Source organism: Corapipo altera, unplaced genomic scaffold (assembly GCF_003945725.1).
Source record: "Corapipo altera isolate COAL_440 unplaced genomic scaffold, ASM394572v1 45, whole genome shotgun sequence".
Taxonomy (NCBI): domain Eukaryota; kingdom Metazoa; phylum Chordata; class Aves; order Passeriformes; family Pipridae; genus Corapipo; species Corapipo altera.
This window is the reverse complement of record NW_020884877.1, coordinates 8,205,551-8,229,556: the sequence shown is the minus strand read 5'-3', so window position 1 is coordinate 8,229,556 and position 24,006 is coordinate 8,205,551. Positions and strand designations below refer to the sequence as shown.

General features: G+C 36.2%; 1 protein-coding gene and 1 long non-coding RNA gene across 8 annotated transcripts in view; both read left to right on the top strand.

Moving 5' to 3' along the window:
• ADAM23 (ADAM metallopeptidase domain 23) overlaps nucleotides 1-24,006 on the top strand; it is a 72,124-nt gene that overhangs the window by 43,943 nt on the left and 4,175 nt on the right. Inside the window, exons 16-26 of one of the 7 annotated variants that reach the window (XM_027637494.1) lie at nucleotides 396-467; nucleotides 1,234-1,320; nucleotides 1,469-1,549; nucleotides 3,479-3,529; nucleotides 4,014-4,077; nucleotides 5,315-5,420; nucleotides 6,874-6,993; nucleotides 7,827-7,995; nucleotides 9,813-9,924; nucleotides 17,923-18,013; nucleotides 20,862-20,916. In XM_027637494.1, coding sequence (XP_027493295.1) covers nucleotides 396-467; nucleotides 1,234-1,320; nucleotides 1,469-1,549; nucleotides 3,479-3,529; nucleotides 4,014-4,077; nucleotides 5,315-5,420; nucleotides 6,874-6,993; nucleotides 7,827-7,995; nucleotides 9,813-9,924; nucleotides 17,923-18,013; nucleotides 20,862-20,916 — 1,008 coding nt within the window. Of the gene's footprint in view, nucleotides 1-395; nucleotides 468-1,233; nucleotides 1,327-1,468; nucleotides 1,550-3,478; nucleotides 3,530-4,013; nucleotides 4,078-5,314; nucleotides 5,421-6,873; nucleotides 6,994-7,826; nucleotides 7,996-9,812; nucleotides 9,925-13,310; nucleotides 13,402-17,922; nucleotides 18,014-20,861; nucleotides 20,917-24,006 lie in introns of all 7 variants that reach the window. The other 6 variants (XM_027637491.1, XM_027637492.1, XM_027637488.1 and 3 more) reach the window with 6 other exon arrangements.
• Nucleotides 20,925-23,926, top strand: LOC113944411. The gene is made up of 2 exons (XR_003526664.1): nucleotides 20,925-22,156; nucleotides 22,214-23,926. It is a non-coding gene; the product is annotated as an uncharacterized LOC113944411 (long non-coding RNA).

Genomic DNA, 24,006 nt, shown 5'->3' with positions numbered 1-24,006 from the left:
CATGAGCAAGAATGGGTACCTGAGTAGATCCCAGACATGATATTGCAGACTAATTTCTTGAGGGAATTGTCAGAGAACTGGAAGTACATAGAACAGGAATGAAGTTCAGATATTGTCCCCTTGTGTGTCATTGTAGTGTCTCTGTGTTTATCATCATTTCCTGAGATCAGTATTGTCCTAAAGAGGACTAGCATCCATGTGATTTAGCTGTACATCTTTCATGTCTGATCAATTCCGAATAGCAGCACTTGAAAAACACGCTGCCTTCCCCATTGCCAAAGCACAACACGTGACAGCACGTGTCTGTAGCACCACAGAAATGGGTTGTGTGTGACAGAAAAGTCATTTGATACTAGTTTTATTCTTACTTTGTGGTGGGGGCTTTTTTCTTTCAGCTCTTTGAGGCCACAGAGTGTGGAAATGGATATGTAGAAGCAGGAGAAGAATGTGATTGCGGTTTCCGAATGGCAAGTTGAGATATATTACTCCACAAGTCTTTCTTACAAAATATACTAAGATAAACTAAGTGATTGGTAAGGGAGGGGGGAAAGGTTATGAATATTTGTTTTTCTTATTGTTTGGGAACAATTTCATTAAAGCACCGTCTGAAAACATTTTTCTAGATGAGAATGAGTGCAAAGACAGAGAGTGTCCTCAAAACTGTTCCTATCATATTAATGACAAGATGCAGCCATTTTCCAGTTTTTGATTTGCAATGTAGAAGTGATTTATCCCTTTACTTTTCCTAGATCATGTGTCTGGAGTAGGAAACTCCTTGTTGATACTTTGGAGATAGGTGCCTGGGTTTGGACAGAGCAAGTAAACTGTTGTTTTCTACTCTATTCTAGGAATATTCCAATAATGTTTCTGCAAAAATCCACCCTGTAAATTTGAATCCTAGCTGTAGTATTTAAATATAATTGTATCCATAATTAGTTTTCTTAATCTTTTTTTTCTGCCTTGAATATGATTAAGCAGCATGCATTTGGCACAACTGTTCCACACCTATGAAGAGGCTTCAGAAGATGTAAATCTCCATGTTGCTATAGCATTATATTATCCCTTTACTTCAGGACTTGAGTACTGGAAAGTCTTCTTCCAGCTGATAATTTCAGGTCATCAGTGCTAAACTGAATCTTTTGTTGGCTGCTATGTAATAGTTTGTTGGAAAGATTAGGAAGAAAAAACTTGCTGAAAATGAAAAAACAAAGTTTTGCTTAATATTTTCTTCAGGAATGCTATGCAGACTGTTGCAAGAAGTGCTCTCTTTCTAATGGAGCTCATTGTAGTGATGGACCCTGCTGTAATACATCATGTCTTGTGAGTGTTGCTGCCATATATCTATTGTTGTTTTCGGTTGTCCGTGGTCACATGCAACCTGTTAAAGTTCAGAGCGTGTTTTATGAATGAAAAGGAACAGCTTGTGTGGATATAATCTTAGTCCTGAACTATATTCTTCATTTTCTAGTTTTTCCCACGAGGTTACGACTGTCGCTATGCAGTGAATGAATGTGATATTGCAGAGTTCTGCACTGGGGATTCTGGACAGGTATGTGTGCAGAACCCTTCTCTGCTTACACTGTTGATGTTTGTTTGTACTCTTTTTTGTGTTCATTCAAGAGGAAAATTGGATTAACAAACTGCACATTCATATACTCAAAATGATGGGGTGTGTGGGTGAGTATTTCTTAATACTAACAAAAAATTTTAAACATAAGAATGAACTATTGTAAACTCACAAAAATAATCTAAGTGGACTTATAATAAGACTTCTGTAGATTTATTTGGTTTTTTTACTGCTCATGGGATTTTGTGTATAATATTTCTCAGACATCCTCCTTTACTCTTTGCCTGGTCTATAACTTAAATACAAATATACTTCAAATTTGAATGTATTCAAAGGTAACAGTAAGATTTTATGAAATAAAATAATTTAAAATATAGATGTAGAAAATTACAGCTAATTGAGTATAGAAACATAGAATAGTTTAGGTTGGAAAAAACCTTTAAGGTCATTGAGCACAGGCATTACTCAGCACTGCCAAGTCCACCACTAAACCACGTTCCTGAGTGCCACATCTACGTGTCTTTTAAATACCTCCAGGGGTGGTGATTCTACCACTTCTCTGGGCAGTTCCAATGCTTGACAACCCTTTTGGTGAAGAAATTTTTCCTAATATCCGATCTAAACCTCCCCTGGTGCAACTTAAGGCAATTTCCTCTCATCCTGTCACTTGTTACCTGGGGAGAAGAAACCAACTCCCACCTGGCTACAACCTCCTTTCAGGTAGTTGTAGAGAGTAAGAAGGTCCTTGCAAGCCTCCTCTTCTCCAGGCTAAACAACCCCAACTCCCTCAGTTGCTGCCCCTAAGACTTGTATGAAGTGTTACTTTTTTTAAGGGTGTGCACATGTATGAGAATTTTAAAAGTTATGGATCTTATTATGCATTTCTCCTGCAAACAGTTCACTAATACGCAGAAGTTAAGGAATAAACAGCAACCAACATGTTTTAACTTGAATTCTTTTAAACACTCAACGTTCTGCACATTTTCTGTTTTCACTGCAACTTTGATACTTTAGGTGATACATGCACCTTTTCAATCCTGAGTACTATTTATATGAACTTCAGGTTTATATGTGAATTTCATAACTGATGCATTCATCTACTGCATCGAGCTCTTAGCTTTGGAGAAATAAGATTCAGGATGGATCACATTCTCTTCGGGCACTGGCTGTAATTATAGATACCAATAAATTACAGTACCTTTTTTTTTATTTTATCATCTGGGACACCCATACTTCCAGATAAGTAGCAATTGCTGGTATTTTATTGTAAATCTTTTATTCTGTAGGTAGAGCATTCTTAATGGGAGGGAGAAGGCTTTCTCAAGCTAGAAGGCTACTCAGAGTACTGGCTAATATGGCACATTGCAGCAGCACACCCTTTCCAAATTTTCACAGGTCCATTTTAAATGAGGAAAAACTTCGAGAATGGTTTGCTCCTAGCTTTAATAGTCTAAGGTTTCTGGACCAAAAAAGTTTCCAATGCCAAGAGAACACAAGAAATAATATCGTAAACCCCCCCAAATCTCTGTAAGCAATAGACTGCTAGGCTATAACTAGGTGCTTGCTTACTTTTGTAGTGGAGCTGAAATGAATGCAGTGGCAGCATTGCAAACACGGCCCCAGTATTAGCTACCAAATGTCCTGTTACTGAACACCTTGTTTCCATTTTTCCTCAGCTCCTTAATTTTTACTTAAAATATGCAGAAAGTTAGACTAGAACCGTGTATTCCATGGCTCAAGATGTTGATTATTTTCATTTGAATTTGTAACTATAAAGATTGCAGCACCAGTTATGTTCTCTACCCCCTTTATATGTTGTGTGGTTGTCTTAAACCCAGGAAAATTCCATATGTGATACTGTGATGTATTACTACAGGACACATAACAGTAAAACATCTTAATTTTTTTCAGTGTCCACCGAATCTTCATAAACAAGATGGGTATGCCTGTGATTCTAATCAGGTATGCTATGTTTAAGATTGCACATCAGCATATAGAAATCAACCAAATACACATTTTTGTTTTGGAGTTGGTTTTTTTTTTTAAATTCTGTATTCCATATTTCTTCATAAATTTTATCCTTTCAACATCAATGTTGCTTGTGCTTTATGCACACTATGAATAGTCCAGAATTCTACTTTAAATAAAATCCAGTTGGTATCTCTACATTTTACACGTAGATCTTTTATTACACTCCATATTAATAAGTTCCTTATAACTATGTAAAGGAGAAATATAAAGTAACTGCTGAAATGTCAGTATGTATTGGACACCGACTGGCTTTGGGAATCTGGGCCAAAATGTGTACTCCATCCACCCAAATCCATGAAAACTGTTATAGATCCCAACATGTGTGTGAAGAGTCAAAATGAGACATTTGTCATGGGAGGGGAAGGAGGTGAAGTAGTGTTCAGTTCTCATTGCTAACATCTTGTGTTTTGTTTAGGGTCGTTGCTATAATGGTGAATGCAAGACAAGAGATAATCAGTGCAAGTATATCTGGGGATCGAGTAGGTTGACTTTAACTACCTTAAATGTATTTTATTTCTGGTTCATTCCTGCCTTTGTTCTGTATTTTCAGTATTTTTATTTTTTGTTCTTGTCATTCTAAGTTAAAGTCTTCTGATCAGTAGAGTGAGTAGACTGCAGTGGGAAACTGTGGCTTGATTGCCAGGTGAAATTGTGTCTGGGAGTGGTGTCAGTGAGACTGTTCTGATGTGATGTGGCTGCAGACTTAGGTAGGGCAGCAAATGTTACCAGGGTGAGGGGGTTTGAGGATTTTTTGAGTACAGTTCAAAAACACATGTTTTGAGTGTTTTTAAACGACAGTTGTCAATCCCATTATCTTGGCAATGGTTCATGCTGCTCCACCTTGCCTCTCTTTGCTGTAACATCCTACAAGTCAGGAAAATTGGTACATTGTTAAATATGCATAGTACAGATTTAAGTCTAAAGGGGGTGAATGTTCTGTGTAATGATTTTGAGACAATTCAGCAGAGCAGAACTACCAGGGTCTCCTGTACTCTGGCAGTTAATGTTTTCTTGTGCATTTTGTCTAATTATAACCGCCTGACTGAGTTATAACTGAAACTACTCTGTCTTATTTATCTTTATTATTGTACCTTCCTCTATATATTGTTGTGCTTTTCTTTTTTAATTCATTTTTAGAAAAAACAAATGAGCTTCTTAGTAAATAATTGTGGGTTTGAAAACATATTTGTTCAGATTTTTACTCCTAAAAATAAGTAGAAATTACACTTTGGCTGTTCAACTTTGGTTTTGCTATCAACACCTGAAAAATAGAATAAAATAAGCATAGAGTTGATTTCAGAACATATGCTTATCATAAATGTCATATATAAAATCTCTGATTTTCTAAAATGCAGATCAGGAATGACATCAGTGAAAACAACTAGATTTAAATCTATTGTTATGAAGTTAACAAAATTAGACCACAGATAAATTTCATATGCAGAAGAAAATTCAGGCACTGTGAAGGCTACATTTTTAGAAGTTCAGAGCAAGTTTTGAATTATTGAGCATTAGTTAAAAAAACCTCAGTAGGTATTTCAGTTTAGCCTGGTGGTTTCCTGCAGTAGTCACTGGAAAATACGGTCTCTACATGTACATGTGTGTTTAGATTGATGTTCTGTACTAAATTACAGAGAACTGCTGCAATAAATTATGCAGGTTTCAAAGCTCTCATGTTGCCAGTGGAAAGCACGTTTCTTTTTTCTTCATCAACAGAGTCTTCAGGATCTGACAAATTTTGTTACGAAAAGCTTAATACAGAAGGCACAACAAAGGGAAACTGTGGAAAAGATGGAGACCGATGGATTCAGTGCAGCAAACAGTAAGTTCATCTTGGTAGAGATTATTTGTAATATAAATAGATTGATAATGGTTTCATATTGTCTAATTTTTCTACTTTTTCCTGAATGCTTCAGCAGTTTGTTTTGCATTATTTTGAATCTTCTTTCCCTCACAAGGTTTGCATCTTTAAAAAGTTCCACTCTGACAAATCCATGGGTGACTCAGCAATACACTTGGAAAGAATTCCAGATTTTCAGAAGAATATACTGACTTTAATTATTTCAGAGGAGCTGAGGGACAACACAACAAAAATGCACAAGTTTATAACGTACAAACACCTCAGACTTGGTAGTGATACATTAGGCTGCAAATGCACATGCTGTTTTTGCCTGCTCTAGGATTGATACCAGATTATGCTGTTTTAAACTCATTCCAACCATTATTTTGATCAGAGAGGACCATTAGACATTTGGATGCTATAGAGAAAAGGGCTGATTCATTTGCATGTGATCATTACTAGATGAATATTTGATTAAATTTACTTTTCTAGTTAATGACCATTAGTGGATAGACTTTAAAATTACAGTAAAGAAATCAGAAGAAATTTAAGTATGCACACACAAATTTCAGTTTCACAATGGTGTTTTCCTTCTTTGACTATTTGATGTTTGTCAAGTGCCTTTCTTAAAAATTATTTTTCAGATAGGATCAAAAGGAAAGGAGTCGTTTAATGAATTGTTTAAAATATATTTAGATGACAATAGTGTTATTCTGATGTGCACATGAAAAATTTCACTTCTGTAAAAACTTTTCTTTGTTGGTAGAGAGATGCAGGAAAATGATCTAACTGAAGAGCTATTTAAATTTTTTGTAGTTTTAACAAAGGCATTTTCCATCATTCGTCCAGCTACTTCTGTGACTTAGGACAATTAGTATTAGCTGATATCCTTCTATTGAAGATAGAAGAGTAATCTTATGTATCTTATGTAAGATATATTGAAATATATTTAGATATAAAACAAAGCAGATTTTTAATGAAATTTTGGGCACACACAACTGCTAATGATTGTTATTATGGTTCTGTTGTCTTGCAAGGGAAATAAAATTCAATTAAAAATTCAGAAGTGACATTAATGTGTGGCATATAAGCTGCTAGAGAGAGTGAAAAGTAATTTAACCTGACATGACAAAGCTTTGTATGATTTGGCTCCTCTAAACTGTACAGTATTGTACTTAGAACCCAGATACATTCTTTGTTCATGTGAACATTCACTGGTCCATTAGAATGAATGATGACTTGTTTCTGCCTTTTATTTATATAAAATAATATTTTATTTCCAGGCTCTGAAAGTCTATCATGTACTCTGAAAGTCTATCATGTGGCTTATGGTAATATATTACTGTGATCAGCAGCATCATTGCCAGACTTTCTTTTTTGTAAGTCTACCTCATATTATTCCAGTAATATTTTGGTTTATGTTTTCATTTTACAGTGATGTTTTCTGTGGCTTTTTGCTCTGTACTAATCTTACTAGAGTTCCACGAGTTGGTCAAGTTCAAGGAGAAATTATCCCAAATTCTTTTTATCATCAAGGACGCATAGTGGACTGCAGGTAAAAGATAATGCAGTATTCCAACCTGATTTTGCTCTGTCAAGCCTAGTTGAATTAAGATAAACATAAATGTAAAATTCTGTGAATTTTAGGTAATTAATATATTGCAGCAAAATCATTATTCTAAGTGAATCATAATCATTATTCTAAGCATTATGTTTTTCTGGGGGTGGAGAAAGTCTGTATTGCCAAAGACCCGTATTTTAAACATAATGATTTTGAGTATTAAATACTCAGAGAAATAGCTGTAGGGAAGTGAAGGCAAAAAGGAAGGAAACTGCAGAGTTTTGTCAGGATAAGATATTAAGCTACAGTTCAGTTAAAGGACAGGTAAATGGGGTTTAGTCTGCTTTTCACGATACTAGGTTTGTATTTTAAGGACATTGGCAACATTCCTGTCATGCTAAGAATACTCTCTTGCATAGTTAGGTCCTGAATGAACTGTGATTCTTAATTCTTCCATTATTCTACTAGTGTTTTTATTTAAATATCATCATATGGGAAGTTAGCTCTTGATATATTTCTAGCATTAGTATTTCACAGCATTTTGGTGAAAAAAAAAAAGGAAAGAAAAAAGAGAAAAGCGTGGTTTGTCAAAGGCTTAAAAATCTCCTAGACCTAAGGACTTAAGTTTGACTTGGTTTTAGTTTGACAACTGGAACACCTTATCATTGCTGTGGACAGGCAGAAAAACTATAGTTTTGTTCAGTCTATCTGTATGCTTAAATGAAAGAAAGATATGAGGCTTTTAGTACCTACACTGACATGTTTTTAATATTTTCAAGAGACATCAGTCATAATACTAATAGTATCTTAAAACTTATCTCTCCTAGTGGTGCTCATGTTCTTTTAGATGATGATACAGATTTAGGTTATGTGGAGGATGGAGCTCCATGTGGACCTCAAATGATGTGTCTGGACAAAAAGTGCCTGCCAATTCAGTCCTTGAACATAAGCAGCTGTCCCACTGGTTCTAATGGAAAAGTCTGTTCTGGTCATGGGGTGAGTCTGTACTGGGAGTGAGCAGCTCAGCTTCCCCAGCTCCCTCTGCTGTACCTGATCCTAATGCACCCTGTGCAGTTCTCTACCTGAAAGTGTTCTTAAGACCTGTTGATCTGAAAGCAGAAATGTTAAGATTCAGGGGAAAACTGCCATTTTGTGAAGCAAAGATAAAATTTTAGGAAGCAAAATTGTCAGATTAGTTCTCCAATTACATCTGAGGTATTTGGTTTGTTACTAGCAAGAAGGAACTTTGACACTAGTTATTGTAAAGACTTCTGTGATGTACTACCCATATTTCAAGCCACTTGCCATTTTCAGTTAAACTTTTTCCTGCATACTATCACCTTTGTAAAGTTGGTCCTGTGTTCATAGATTTATACTTTATGACTTAAGTAATTAAAATTCCAAACTGTGGGTCCTCAACAGAGAGGGTACATTCTTCTTGAACAGACCCAAAGTGTATCATTTTACATTCAGGCCCATTATATTCTGTTGTTCTATCCATAACTCCATTTGTCTGAGATACTAGGTATGTTTTGATGAACAGATTTCCTGTTTTAAATAGCGATGACACCTTTCCGCGGTGGGATCCAGTGGGACACATGATACTTGCCAAAGGGGCTAGACTTGATACAAGAAGGTGTTTTTTTTCTTCTTGTTGTTTGTAATTGAATATGAAATTGTTTCGAAAATGAGGAGGGTTAGGTTCAAAATGAAGAAGAAAAATTTTAAAATTGGAAAGTAAACTATGTAGGAGATCTAGAAATCATCTTGGTACTTTTTGAGAGTGGCATGAAGGGTGAGTGAACCATCTTACCTGTTTTGTTTTGGATTATTACAGTTCCTAATTTTAAAAGGGTATTCAGTTGATCAAACCTGCCATAAGATGTATTTAACTTCCTAGATCAGATTCTTCAGTGAGTACTTTAAGAAGCAAAGTGTGATAAAAGTTGAATTAAAAAAATCACAAATGCTACTTAGTGTGTAGGTTGTTTGCTGGGTTTTTTTTCACATCATGTTCCAGTGTCCAGAAGATACTGTTAGCTGTTTGTCTAATGATTGACTTCACTCTTAGTTTTCTTATTCTCATGTCATTCTTTTTTCTGTAGTAGCTTCTCCATGTTCTTTTTCGTATGCAAAATTTATAGCTATTAACTCTCCCTGTTGAATTGATGTTTTAGGTTTTGTCCATTGGTTAGATTTTCCTGTATCTGATAAATCTGTTGTCAATTTTAGAGTCCTAAATCCTGTTTTAGAGGTCTTTCAACCAAATGCAAACTTAGGAAGCACTGTTACCTCTCTTTTAGAAGATGAACAAGCACTCCTCATTGCTGCTTAGGAAAAATGCCAATGAAACCAATGAAAATATATCAATTTTGTTCTACATGGGAGCAAACTGTAAATGAGAGGTTGTAAAGTGTAACCATGTCTTGAACCTTTTCACACACAAATGCTTGTGTTCCTTTTGGGCATTCAGGCTCAAAGTCTAGATAGTTGGTTAGTGAAGTTAGTGAAAACTAACTAGTTTAGACAGGGTTTTTAGGATGAAAATTTGTTATTTTTTACAACCTGAGCAGGTTGTAGTGGAAGAGATGATAGAACCAGTTCTGCTTTTCCTAGCATCTGAGTGTATTAAGAGGGTTAAAGCAAACTTTCAGATTATTGATGGGTTATATCATTCCAACCACTCAGTGCCATTGTCACAAATATATAAATAGGTAAGTTTTATATCATGAATTAAATATCTCATTACATGTTAAATAAAGTTAATAAAATGTAGTTAAAAACTAACTGCTGTCACTTATTTTCTTTTCCAGGTTTGTAGTAATGAAGCCACTTGCATTTGTAATTTCTCCTGGGCTGGGACAGACTGCAGCATTGATGATCCTGTTAGGGATACTGGTGGCAAGAAGGAGGAAGGACCCAAGGGTTTGTGTTTTGTTTCAGTTTTGATGTTCTTTCAAGTATTTATGACATTTTTCCACTGATACATGGTAGTAGAATTAGCATATAAAAAGAGAATACTATTGCACAGCTGTGTAGATGTAGGTTTTTCTACTTTGAGAATTGATGACACTTTTATTTTTCTAACATAAATTTGGGGAAGATTTCAACAGGTAATGTTTTTTCCTTCATCCTTTATTCTCTATTTTTTAATGGTAATTTTCTTTATAATTGGAACCTGACTGTGTCTCTTGTTATTTATATGATAATTGAGTATTTATGTTTTACTAGAGATTGCCAGTTTCCTTAGTTGTTCTCAGCTAATTCAGAGAGCTATGGCATAAAAAAGGGAAAAGTGGAATGTCCCTAGTGAAATCAGATTCCTTGAAATCAGATTTCAATGAAAGACAAAAGAAATAAATTAGGATTTTAAGAACTTAAATTATTTTTACAATCATTGTTGCTTATTCTTATGTACTTAGTTGGTATTTCAACTGCATATGAAGTATAAATACAAAGAGGAGGTATTGAGGAAATAATTCATCAAAAAAGTTTTTCAAAGAGGAAGAAAAGCACTTGAGATTCTCTCTGACTTCTCTGCCAAATAATATCTTTGGATTGTGCTGTCCAGTTTTGTATGTCTTGTCATCAGGGTATTGTCCAACATCAGACTATATTCATCAAATCTTATGCATTTACGGATAAAGTTCCCAATAAACAACTGAGAAACATAAACAAAATTTTTCCCCATGTCCCAGTTCCAGGTTCTTCTGCCCTTTCTATAAGGCAGATGGGAAAAAGATAGAATTGCTTAAATATTTAACCCTTAGGGATCAGACTCTGATTACTCTCTAAAATATCTAAGGTTTCAAGGAAGGGCAGGATTTTGGCATGTCCCTCCAGAAAGGCTCTATATCTGTCCTGAGTGCCTTTTCCTGTTGCCCTTTAGCAGAATGGTTCCAGTAGACCTTTACCAAGAACTGTTGAAGATATGGTCTTAAAACAAATTGCTGTTGTGAAGGAGGCTCTCTTGAACAGTCCAGATTTGTATGAGGGAATCTGTACAGGTGCTTCCTGGATTTCTAATCCCACCACTGTTCAGTGTAGCTGCCTGTTTTGCACCCTGCCTTACACAGCTACTTGTCATTCCATTTCCCCTGAAAACCTTCCTGACTGTAGAATGCTGCTTACAAAGTCTTAAAAAAATTACAGAGACGAGCACTATAGAGCTGTTCAGTTCTCTGTGTGTGGATGAGGAGAGCAGTATGTACAGCTGTGACATTGAGAGAGTACATGGATTTTATTTTACTCGTTTCCAAATCCTGTAGGTAAGAATTAATTCCCTTCTCTTTAAAAAGGTCTGTAGGAAGGGCAACACAGGAGGTATGCTTACCTTGGTTACATTATTGTAAGCCAGATTAACTCCTCTAGTTCAGAATGGAAATGCCTGTGTGAAAATTAATACATCAATGCTGAAATATTTTGGGCAAAAACCTTAAATGAGTAGTATGTGCATGGATTTCTGCCAGTAGGTACAGACAACATTTAGACTGCATTTTTTAATGGATTCCTCTGCAAAAAGGCAGACTATGCTTTTGTACAAGGTGGCTCAATGATCTCAAAAGATGGATTATATTTCTTATATTGTTACAGTAATTTATTGATGTTGAATCCCCTAGAAATTAATTTAGGACCCTGAACACTAACAGAGCTACTGTGATTTCTTTCTGCGTGCTTATAGAGGAATTCCTTTGTGAGATTTCAGAAGAATTCAGGAGTACTTTTCTCTGTTTTAAAGATCCAACATACTCAAGTAGTTTCCATTAACTTTTTTCCCCTTATTACTCCCTCTGTCATATGCCAGTTTACAAATCTGAGACAGAAACCAAAATACTAGTTTTTCCTTAGCCATAATTTTGAATCTTGTTACATTTCAGAAATGCAACACTCATGATGTGAAAATTAAAGCCTAATAGGTTTAAGATTTTTCACACCATAAATCCAAGCATTTTTCTTACTGCAATTAGAACATGTATAGTTAGGAAGTATTGCTAATTATTTATATATTATTATGATAACTGACAATTGGCGGCTACTCCTGCTGCACTTTTCAGAGTTTTCCATCATCCATCAATTGCTTTTTGGCTCCATTTTCTATTTCAGGATTAAAAAAATTAGTGGTCCTTATTATTATGTTGCTGTTAATACATGACCCTTGAATTATTCTAAACTCAGCAACCTACTGTATCCTGTACTAGCAGATGTACACAGCATTTAGCAGTTTGGGGAAGACAAAGAGTTCTTGCTGTTAGTTTTAGGTTACTGCAGAAACTTTGAATTACTTTAGAGTACTGGCACACGAGATTCTTCCTTTACCATTTAATTTGCTGAATTAGTCCTTTATTTGACTAGTGGAGTAATGTTTATTTTAGTATAAAAGTTATGTCTCGTGTGTGTGTGTGTGTGTTTGTGTGTGAATTTATGAAACTTTTGGAAGAAAATTTTGGAAGAAAATTACCCAAAGCATTTCAAAACAGACTTCATTAATCATGAAGTCTATAAAGTTTTTGTCCCTTGGAAGAGTTCCCATTGGATAGGGAATTCAGCTGCTTGCTTGTGTTCTATTGTGAGTCAATGAATCTATCAAACTTTTAATCTCTAACATAGGAAATGTACAGTTGTTTTTTCTCAAACAAGTATCCTTAAAAATTAAAAATAAGGCCTTAATGTCTTGAGAGACTATCTGAAGATATCAGAATTTCCAGAGTGTTACCTGAATCATGTTTCTAAGGTAGGTTTTTGCTTTTAAAAGGTGTTGTCTGTCTTTAGGTCATATAAATAAATAACCAGTCCTATTAATAAATGCAGTAACAAAGGAAAATATTACTATCTAGTAAAGGAATGAATTTCAAAGTTGTGTTTGGGTTTTTCTCCCTGCAGTGGAGCTGTTTCTGAACAGTTTTCATTTGCTTAGTTATATTGTGGATACAGTAAGTTTCTGGTGATCAAAAGGAAGTTTTCTTATTGGTAATTTATTTACATTTTGGCTGTTATAAATAAGCAGTAGGTTCAGGATGTTCCTCTTTTAAATAAATAATGGAATCACAATGGTAAAAGGAATAGTCTTTCATTTACAGGAAAACTTCTCATTGAAATATTTGCAAACATTCAAAGAAAACCAAATATATGTCACTTCAGAATTTTTAAAGCTGCGGTATTTGGTAAATAAAGGTTTGTGAGGAGATTTGAATTGTTTATCCAAACAGTGGATTACAGCATAAAGTATTCCTTTGAGGAATTGTTTCATGTTTTCATTTCAGACATATATGTGATAATTTCCTTAAAAAATCTTCCCTTTTCCCTCCACACAGTGAGCATGGCCGCTAACAGGCTAATAGGTGCAGTGGCAGGGACCATTCTGGCCTTGGGGGTGATTTTTGGAGGCACAGGGTGGGGAATAGAGTAAGCATTTTTCTTAGTTTGAGTTTTATGTTTGGTGCCTAGTGTGTGAGGTAACCGTATGCACCTGAGCCCTCTGTGTATGACCCGTTAGCTTTGTCATGTGGTGACCGTATTTGTCCTGTGATTTGACTGTGTCCGTGTCATGTGGTTTGCTCATGCAGTGTTGAACCTTCTCCTGTCTGGGATAATGTGGGGCATAAAACAATAAGTTTGTGAATTTTTTACATTGTCACCATAAAACTAAGTGTCTAAATGTTTCCATTACACCAAATTACAAAAATAATGGAGAAAAAATGGAATTTCATGATTATTTCACAAAACAGACTGAGTAATGTGGACTGTTTCATAAAATGCAGAAATTGTTTATTGCAGTCTGTGGGGCTTTCAATCTAATGATAAGCTAGGCAGATGAAAGCTGATGATAGTCATACAGACAGCTAGTTTTACAGTAAAGCTTCTGAAAGTTCTGTTGCTAGAATTCTGTTACCCAAAGATAGCACAGTGCTGAAGTATAATATTCACATATACAGAATATATATGAGCAATTTTTGTTGTCTTTTCATAGTTTTAGGAAACTGTAACCTTAAGTATTATCCCCCTACCTCCATTTTAACAATGGCTGTGATTTATACAAATTTTGTTTATATATATATATACACACATGCATAAAAAGGCCCATGTAAGAGCTCCCTTCATTCTGCGTTCACTGTACAAACTACAGCTTAAAGTACTATTATTTTGCTCCTCTGAGAATTCCAACTTCACCAGGTTTCTAGTACTATATGTTACATCTGTCATGTGGCAGTGGCACCTCTCTGAAGGGGGACTTGTGACAGGACAGTCTGTGATTTCTAATCAGGCTGTGTGAAAAGGCCCCCATGTACAATTCTAGTCTCGCAAGGCAGCATTTTGTGTGTCTGAGTTCACAGCCCTAAGAACCTGTCTGGTACCTGAAACTGATCTCAGATTCTCAGAAGAGTAGAGACCTTTGTGTTCAGAGAGGACAACTAATAGAAAACAAATAGAAGGAAGAAGGTAATAGATTATTTGCTTGAGAAAGATCAGATCTGTGTTTTACTGGTGGCTTTTACAGCTTTTTGCTAAAAACTGACAACTGTTAAGGTTGTAGAAGTTTGGGACAGATTTGGAAGGAGAAAATTTACCTACAGGTTGAGGACCACTTGCCTTTTGCTTACATTCTGCCTTGTACCCTTCTGTTTTTCTCTCCCCTTACCTGCTGTCTGAAGCCACTCAGCTCTGACCAACGTTCCTGACCATTTGTTCTTGCTCCTGTATGGTTCTACACTAAGTCCAGCTTTTCTTCATCTTTCTTCTGCTCTTATCACTCACTACCTGACTCATTCTTTGTGTTTCTATCTATTCTTCTTTCCTGCATCCCATCAATCTTTCTCTGGTCTTGGTTCCTTCAGGTACAAATGTACATTCAAGGCAAGCCGTTGCTATTTTTGTTTGGTTTACAGAAAGCACGTGGGGAATCCAAATTCCCTCTCTTTTCCTAATACCCTTCAGTCCCTGGTGGCTGTTACCATCAGTGGCTGCAGGGGAGGGTGTGTTCCTCAAGCACAACCTGGTGCCAGGTCCTGCCCTTCTTCCTCCTTCCTCAACATTTCACTAGCAAATTGTAAACCTTTGTTTGAAGTGCTGAAATAGCTTTAACTTCTAATACTAGCAGAGTTTCAAAGCAGAGTATATTAATTCTTGTAGAATCTAGCTGCTGCTGATGAAGACTTAGGGAATAGTCTGGAGTCTACTGAAATTATAGGTGTGTTCTGTTTTTAACACCTTCAGTAGGATTTGTGTCAGGGTCCTAAAAGATGACTTGGGATGGTACAAATAGCCATGCCAGAGCAGGTAGTGCTTTGCAGGAAAAGGTAGTGTGCCAGGTGTTGTGCAGGAGTTTCCTCCTGAAAAATCTGTGTCTGTAGGTTATAGCAGTAGTATGGTGGAAAGAACAAATGTACCCAAGTATTGCATCTTGTGATAGTCTGGATGAAAAATGACCCCACAGTATGGTGGTTATTAAAACTTTCCTCATACTTCTGGTTTCCTGTCAAGCATCTGAGTTCAGTGACTAGAGAGGCTTATTAAGCTGAAACATATGGATTTATACTTTTCTTCATAAATGTCACTTTACTGGTAGAAAAATTCTGGTTTAGTAATAATACAGTTTTTTGATAATGCTTAGTAAAACATAAGACATAGAACTTTAGGGTAACATGTAAAAGTAGTCCCATTATAAGTACTTTTATGTGCCCAGTATACTGTGGTCTTAAAACAACTTGCCAGTGATCCTCTTAAATCTCTGTGTTTTGAAACTGGAATTCAGCAGCTGGGAGGACTCTGTTCTCAGAAACAAGTGGTTGCTGTTTTAGTCATCATACCTATTCTACCAGCTTGGGTTTTATATTTATACTTTTCCATTAACTGAACCTAATTGGTTTGTATATTATCCTCTTCTGTTTAAATTTTGATTGAATTCTTCCGTATTTATAGTAAACAAAACCAATATTGATTTTCTGTATTGAAAGAACAAACTGCTGTTTGGTGAATGGATGTGCGCTATGAAATGGATGCACACCCTCTCCCTCCACACCCCTTGACATTTAACAACCAGGAAACATAGTGAGGAGGAGGGATGTAAAAAGTGGTGATTTGACACTTCTTTATCTAAGTTAAGTTATGACTATGTTACTATCAGTTAATCTTTGTACCTCTTTGTGGGAAGATAGCATTCTATGGCTAGAAAGAAATCAGCTTTAGAATTTTTTAGAATTCAAGGCTTATAAAATCTATTACACATAAAGTACTTGCTGTGGTTTCAGTCTTTTGTTGTGTGAAATCGTTTGATAAAATCCAGAGTAAACCCTAGATCTCAGTTAGACACAGTAGCTCATTAGGCTCATTAGACTGCTGTTGCAAGCAAGCCTTAGTTGGGATTATAATGCCTGTGGAATGGCATTTACCCTGCACCATGCTCACTCCTGTTGATTTGAATCAGTTGTGACTTTAAAGGTAAGTCCAAATAAGATACATTCTTCCAAATTGTGAAAAATTACCATTTGATTTTCTTCATCAAATTTGTGCACTGCTTATCTGTAAAGCTCACTATATTTCATTTCAGTCCAAGTATTTTGTTCGTTTTCCTGAATATTCTTTGTATAGGAACTGCAGGAAGCAATTTCTTTTAGCTAATCAGATCTCCAGAAGCACTGATGTGGGAAACATGTAATGGCTGCAATGAAGTTAGGTTGCTGCAGTAAATTTTAGAACTTACGACATGTGCTTATTGTGGTGTGTGGGACTGGGCAGGAGGTTTTGTGATACCGACCTAACAGCTTAAAACTTTCAGTTGTTGCAGCTGCCCTTGCTCTTTCTTTGCTGATCTCTGGCTGCTCCTTTCTTCCTTATGTTAGCTGTCTGACAGTTTTCCAAACTCAGTTTCAGAATAATTAATTAGGAAAATTTCCATTGCTGTGTAGAAGTGTTCATTTGGGGAGACTGAGATAGGAGGTAAGAACTGTTTCTGAAGGCTGTTCCTGAAAACCTAAATGTTTAAACAAAAAGTGTACAATATGCTGCAGAAGAACTGTTGAGTTGGTTTCATTTTGCCTTGAGTTCAGATGCAACTAGCTTTACATCAAAAACTGCATGATAGGAGGTTTCAGTACAGAGCAATTAAAATGTTACTCAATCTTATAATCAGTTTTCCTCTGCCCTATGTAAGTAGAGCACTTAAGGGTCAATTATTAATATCTTATTTAGGTGTTCTCTTGCCCTCTTCAGAAAATTGCACAAACATATTTTGTGCAGCTTCTTTTTGTTGCTCTTTTTTCCTGCTCCACCCTTCCCCACTTTGTTGTTTAGTACCTTCTTGAGGATGATGAAGAAATGCTTTGATGTTTGGAAAGCTTAGGAGGAATACAGCTTTTATTTAAATGTTTGTTCCCTATTATATAATCCTTTGCTTTTGTCAAACAATTGTTTGTAAATTTAGCATTGATGTAACTGTAGGGAGTCTGGATTATGATTAGCAAGTGGTGCTGAATGCTCTCAGCTCAAATTAAAAAATCTACACCTTTCAGAAGCTCCATGAAAAAAGACAGGACTTTTTGATTTTTTTTTTCCTTTCTAATTTGCTGCAGTCTTAAAACATAGAGCATTCATACTTCTTAAGTTAAGGGATTATTCACAAATATCTTAGTGTCCTCAACTGACTGTTCATTCACCAGATAACAGAGTAAGTTACAATGGAATTCACTGTCTAATATTAGATTTTTATCTTTAGTAGAAGTCAGCATAGACCAACAGAGACCAACAGCTTTGTTCATTCCTATTTTTAAAGAAGAGTAAGTTAAGTTGGGCTTGTTGAGATTGTCTAGGGGCATCACCTTGTGTGCTGTCTATATTCCTTGAATTGTTTGGCTACCCTTCAGATGCTTCACATGATGTGAATAAAGTCGTTGGTTCTTATGTGTGTCTTACCCTAATCCTTTATCACAGGTCCTAGTGCCACCAATCTTATAATAGGCTCCATCGCTGGTGCCATCCTGGTAGCAGCAATTGTCCTTGGGGGGACAGGATGGGGCTTTAAGTAAGCAATGCCGCATGTCTTCTCTTCGGTGGCTATGGCATTTCTATTTCTGGCTTACATCACTAAATTTTGAGTTCCTGCTACAAGATTTCCAAGTTAAGCCCGTCCCCCAAACTCTGACAAATTGCTTTAAACAAGAAAAAAAAATTACACACACGCTGAACAAGAGGAGGAAATGGATTTGAAAATAGCAGATGTTATCAGGGTGCAAAGTTGAACAACAATAAAATAATTAATTTAATTTTCATTAACTCAGCTAAGATTTAGGAAGCAAGGTCTTTTTTTCACTTCCACTTAGTAGTGTTGTTCTCAGAAGCTGGCTGCAGTGGTTAAAAACCCCCAAAAGATACATGTCTTGAGGAGTGTTTCTTTTGAATGCAGTAGTACTTTCAAACAGCTCAACTTTTTCATAATTAAAGATGTCATGTAAATGGTCAGCAGTGGCAGTAGCAGAGTAGTTTTCAGCAACAAATGTGTTGACTCAATGCACCAGAGCTAACTTTTTAGTGGTTATTGATTATTTTTTTATTCTCAGTACACTTAAAACCAAAAAAAAATCAAGTGTAGAGAGAACATTTTGAAATCTTGAGCTGTTTCCAGAAAGATGAAAGTATATCTCTCCCAATTCTAGTCCAGTGTGTATTATAACTGTGAGGAGTAACATACTAGTCATTCTGCTTGTGACTGTTAAAGCAAAAATAGTCTTGTACAAAAGTATTTAATTCTTGCCTTTTTTGTAGGGTCCAGTCTACCTCCATGCATGGTCCATATTTGGTAAAAAGGATCTCACTTTATAACCTTACAAATCATGGAAGTATTAAGCACAAGTAATTTCTCATGGCCTTTCAAGTCGCTATTTCTATTCAATAACAGGAATCGAAATTAAGTGATGATCAAACAATAAACCATAATTCTTCAAGGAGGCTTTTATAATAATTAAAATTTTTTTTCTGTAGTCTCTATTCATATTTCATGTCTGAGTTGAGAAGAAAAAAATTACTCCCTAATTGATTAAGGCCACTATCAAAGTAGAATCTAGTGATCAGGTCATACTTATCTGGTAATTCACTTTCAAAAGTCACCTGAAAATGTTTACTTCCAATTTAAAAACTCTTATATTTTCAAAGGTTCAGCTGGCCTTAATTAAGCATGCATGTGGAAGCAAAATACTTCAAAATCTCATTCAGCCCTGCTAAAAACAGCAAACAGGCTTTGTCCTGTCTCCTGGACAAGGCAATTACTCCCTGTTGCACTGCCTGGCATTCTAGGCCTTCTCAGAAAGACTCACCACCTGCCTCATTCATTTTTCTCCAAGTGCTTGCTCTGAGGGAAGTAACATTCCCTGTGCTTCCAGTTGATGCTGGCAAGAGCTGCAGCGCTGCATGCAGCAGCCCTGGGATTCACTGCTTCTCCTTTGCTTTAGTAAGAAGAGAGTAAATGCAAAATGCACCAAAACATCCATCTGTGAGCATGAGTGTATGATCTTCAAAAGCTTTTTTAGTTCCTGACTACAGACCTACCTTCAGCTGCCGGGTTTGTTGTTGTGGTTGAGGTTTGGTTTTGTTTTCTCATATGTCTTCTTAGTTAAATAAATCCAATCTACTTATTTGTACAATAAATACCACTAGGTCAGCCTCCAATTTTTAGAAGTTACTACAGGGCAGCTCCAAACAAGGTAGTCCTATATCTTTTGCACTCTATCTCATATGGCTGAGATTTTCCATATTTATAAACAGTAAAATAATTTAGTTGTCTTTTAATGTAAATAGAGCATATAAACAACACATAAAAATTTCAGTAAGTTGCAGAACAGACGGTTTTTTCCCCTGCATTTCACTACAATTAGAGTTTTTAATAAATACAGCCACATTTTCTGCAAGGCTTGCATTAACATTTCTATTAAAATTTTTGGTATATCGAGAACAACAATGCACGCACATTTAAAGCAGTAATATTAGAAACACGGATATTGTGAGTTCCTGTGGGAATTAACCAAGCTAAATTTTGTTGGAAAAAATAAATGTCAGCTTATATTTTTGGATGAGTTTTCTGCTGTAAGAGATGTATGTCTATTACTCAGCAACTCATAGACTTTGCAGAAACAGAGTGCTCATCCCTAAATGATACATTTGTATTGCACAAGGTAGTTTGTTGAAAACATAATACATGTCATTAAAATAGAAAAGAAATGATGCAGTCAGTTTCTTCCTCTGAATCTTTCCAAGCCATCTTGTGTCCTGACCACCTTTGCTCTCATGCATCAGAGCTGCAGCCCCTGCCCACAGCTGCGAGCAGGCTGGCTGCGGGCACAGCTCCAACTTGAATGAACACAGATCAGCAAAAGAATCCCTCCATGTCTGAAACAATACAGTATGTCATTGATTATTTCTTCTTTGTGTTCCACACCTCTCAATCTGCTCTCTCAAGTGTTCAGCTTTGCATCCTGGTATCATTCATTTGCCCAAATGAAGAAGCTTGTTGCCCCTATAGATGATCTGTATTGGAAACGTGTCCTGAAGCTCTTACTCTCACAAGAGCAAGATACGACTGTTTATTCTGTAGCAGAACCTCAAATACACTGGCCTGGCCTAGCTCACAGCTTGAAGTGCATGTTTCTTCTGGGGGTCAGAGGGGAATTGGAAAGGCTTTTTGGTTTATACACAAAAGAGGGCTAGCATATGTAGACCCCCTGATACTTGGCTTCAGATAGATCTGGAGGGACAGATGAGGGTAATAAAGAGGGATTTTAACTTTTCCTTTTTAAGCAAGTGATATGTTTAGTCTCTGCAAATATGAGAGAAGGTAGCTAATGCTTTACAAACTGGGAGATGTGATTTCTGTTTCACAGGTTATCAGATGTTCATATGAACATACGGTACTGTGGTGTCAAGTCCATATCAAACGTAAGCTGCAACTAAGCAAAACTTTGTTCATGAACTGAGAGGGGGTGGGGGTTGGAGGGGAAGTGTAAAAGAAGGCTTGATGCAAGTTTGGAGAAACAAAGTAAAAACAAATCAACAAAGTAAAAACAAATCCAGTTTCAAGAGTGAATCTGAGGTTAGTTTTTGTCATCAAGTTAATGTGTGGACAGAACAGGAAAGAAAAGAGTTAATGACATTTCTAAGGAGGCATAGAGCCTCATTACACATTTCAAGTGGCTTAGAGTTAACAGCTGTGTTTGGAATCCTTGTTAAGTAGATTTTACTTCAGATGAACCTTGCATAGTACTTTTAAAACTGATGGTGTTTAGGCAGCAGTAAGGGAGTCCTACCTGTTGCTACCTGAACTCTGCCAGGTAATGTACAGAAGTACAGCATTCATGAAATGTGAAGTTAATTTTGATGTAGCAAGTCTGTGCAAGGTTTCAGTATACAGTGTTTAATATCAGAAGGACACTTTTACCATTAGAGTAGCTCAGGGGCCTACACTGTTTATTTCTATCATATATCGCTGACTTCTGCTGAGCTACTGCAATAATATAAGCTAATTAATGCTTTTGTTACTGACATTAACAGTATTAAAGCAATCCTGGTAACAAAACAATACCACCACCAACAGGCAATGCTAGTAAAAGCAATGTGGCAGTGCACATGAAAAGCTGCCTCTTGTTATAGCAGAATACAAAAGCAGCAGATAGAGAATTGATTGAAGGCACAATTCTATTTCCAGCAATTGTTCTTAGCTGAAGAGCCAAAGGGTTTTCTGCTTCTTTAATGGAAGATTAACGGAGGAACCAAAGACTTATCCAGATATAACAAATGCCAAGGTTTAACTGGTCTGTGCAGTTGCATTTAAACCCTAATGGTTTCCACAAAATAAGGCAGTGAAATGCTGGTGGCAACATTGTGAGGAAAGAGGTTTTGGTCCCTTACCAGCATTACCATCAATATGAATCATAGGCCATAGTCATCACTACACAGATGTCAGCATTAGAATCAAATGAGGTATTTTCTCACTTTGTTCCAATCTACTAGAATAAATGGAAGGTCAATGTCTTATTTTAAGTTGCTAATTTTAGTCCTTCATTCTGTTAATTTGAATCAATTTTGTAGCATAAGTTCACTTATTTAAGCTCTTCACCACTTGAACCATGATTTAGGAATGCCTATGAAAACATTAGCTAGTTAATGTGGTTAAAATATGGTTTTGAATAAATCTTTAAATACTTAAATAAAGCTTTGTATTTATGTGATCACAAAGGTATACATTTGCAAGTAATGTACTTTGTGACCACGTTCCCAGTTAGCTGCACAAAAAACCCACATCAGATTGCAGCAAGGTATTTCTTAGATATATTCAGCCTTTTTTGAAACCAGTTTTTCTTTTCTGAAATATTTTTTGTTTGTAAAGATGACCATGTTAGAAAGGCAGTGATGTGCTGTACCATGGTGTACTTTTGATTCAGAATCACCTATAATTTTTTTGTGTTAGAGACTCTTTTCCTGGTTGGATTACAGACTGAAAGGCTGACCCTCATTATTTAAAGAGGCATTAAAATTTAATGCAAAAAATAAGTTTATATTCCAAGATCTTCCACATAAACCATCAAAGAACTAGGAAGCAGCATTATTCTCCTATGTGTCCTCCTACAGAGGACTCTTCTGCCCCATCTTATCTTTTAACTGAAGCACACTGGAAGGAACATTGCAGTACTAGAACATGTAGCTATAAAGAGGTGCAAATATCCAGGACCTGGTACTTACCGAGTTTCCTTTTATTGTAATTTTCTTGGGAAAGAGAGAAACTTGTTCTATCTGGCAATTTAAGTAAATAAGACTACTGTCTTCCTTTTAGTATTATAATGGTCGATAATTCGGGACAAAGTTGTTAAAGCAGGTCAGGGACTCAGAGTAGAATTTGGATTCCTGCAGGGTAACACCTGACTGCCTACCCCTGAAGTGCTACAATCGCAGTACAGAGATGTGGCAGGGTCTTGTTAAAGCTTTGTACTACGTTCCCTTATTGACACTGTATCTCATGTTCCATATTTCAGGCTCTTATTCTAGTACTTCACATGTTTCTTTCTCATATAACATTGTTAGCAGAATATCCTAAGTGAAGAAAGGCAGTGGTTTTGGTCAGTGTCTTATTCCTCAAACTCTGTATTTCTGCAGAATAAAACTAGGAAATGAGTAAATATATTGTTTGGACACAGAATGCATGGCGAGGTTTGTGCTGGAATACTGCACTTGTGGAGATGTGAGATTAGAAAAGAATTGATAGGATAAAAGACAAAGAGTTTTGTTACAGAGTTGTACTGGGAAACTAGCATAGCATCTGTCTTCTGTACCTTGTTCTAAGACTTATAAAGTCCATTTCTTCAACTAAAATAAGCTCAGGTAACAGAACATAATTCAGCATCTATCCTCTTCAAGCAAACTGGAATATGATACTTTCCGTAGAGTTAGAGGACAAGTTACATCATCTGGATTTTTCACATATGCTGTTGATTTAAAAGGACTGACTAGTTAGTTGTTGATGGGTAGTGCTTGAATTCAAGTACGCTAGACAGCTTTTAAAAAGGGGGGAGGGGGAAGAGAAGCAGACACATTTTTTTCCCATTGAAACTGGCAGGATGAGCAGACACACAGCAGTCTTTAACTCACATTCAACCAAGTTCTATTATATTCATACTTCCTACCATGCAGTTCTGCAAGTTGGGCTGAAAAAAAAAATTTGGTCATCTCACATTTACCTGTAGTACACAGGGGGAGGGATTGAGATATTGAAGTAACGTCAGCCTCATTAAAAAAGAGCATTAGTACAGTTCTCCTGGAGGGGAAATGACTGGAAGATGAATACAGTGATCTTCTTTCAGAAACCCCCAGTTATTTAAACAAGCATCTTACAAAAATCTAGGCACAGTTGTCCAAGGAATAAAAAACAAAACAAAGGATTGCCAAGGACCGCTAGCCTCTGGAAGACTTTTCAAAAATAAGTTGTCTTTGCATACATCCATTAGTCTCTAAAACCACCAGACAAACCTTGTGTAT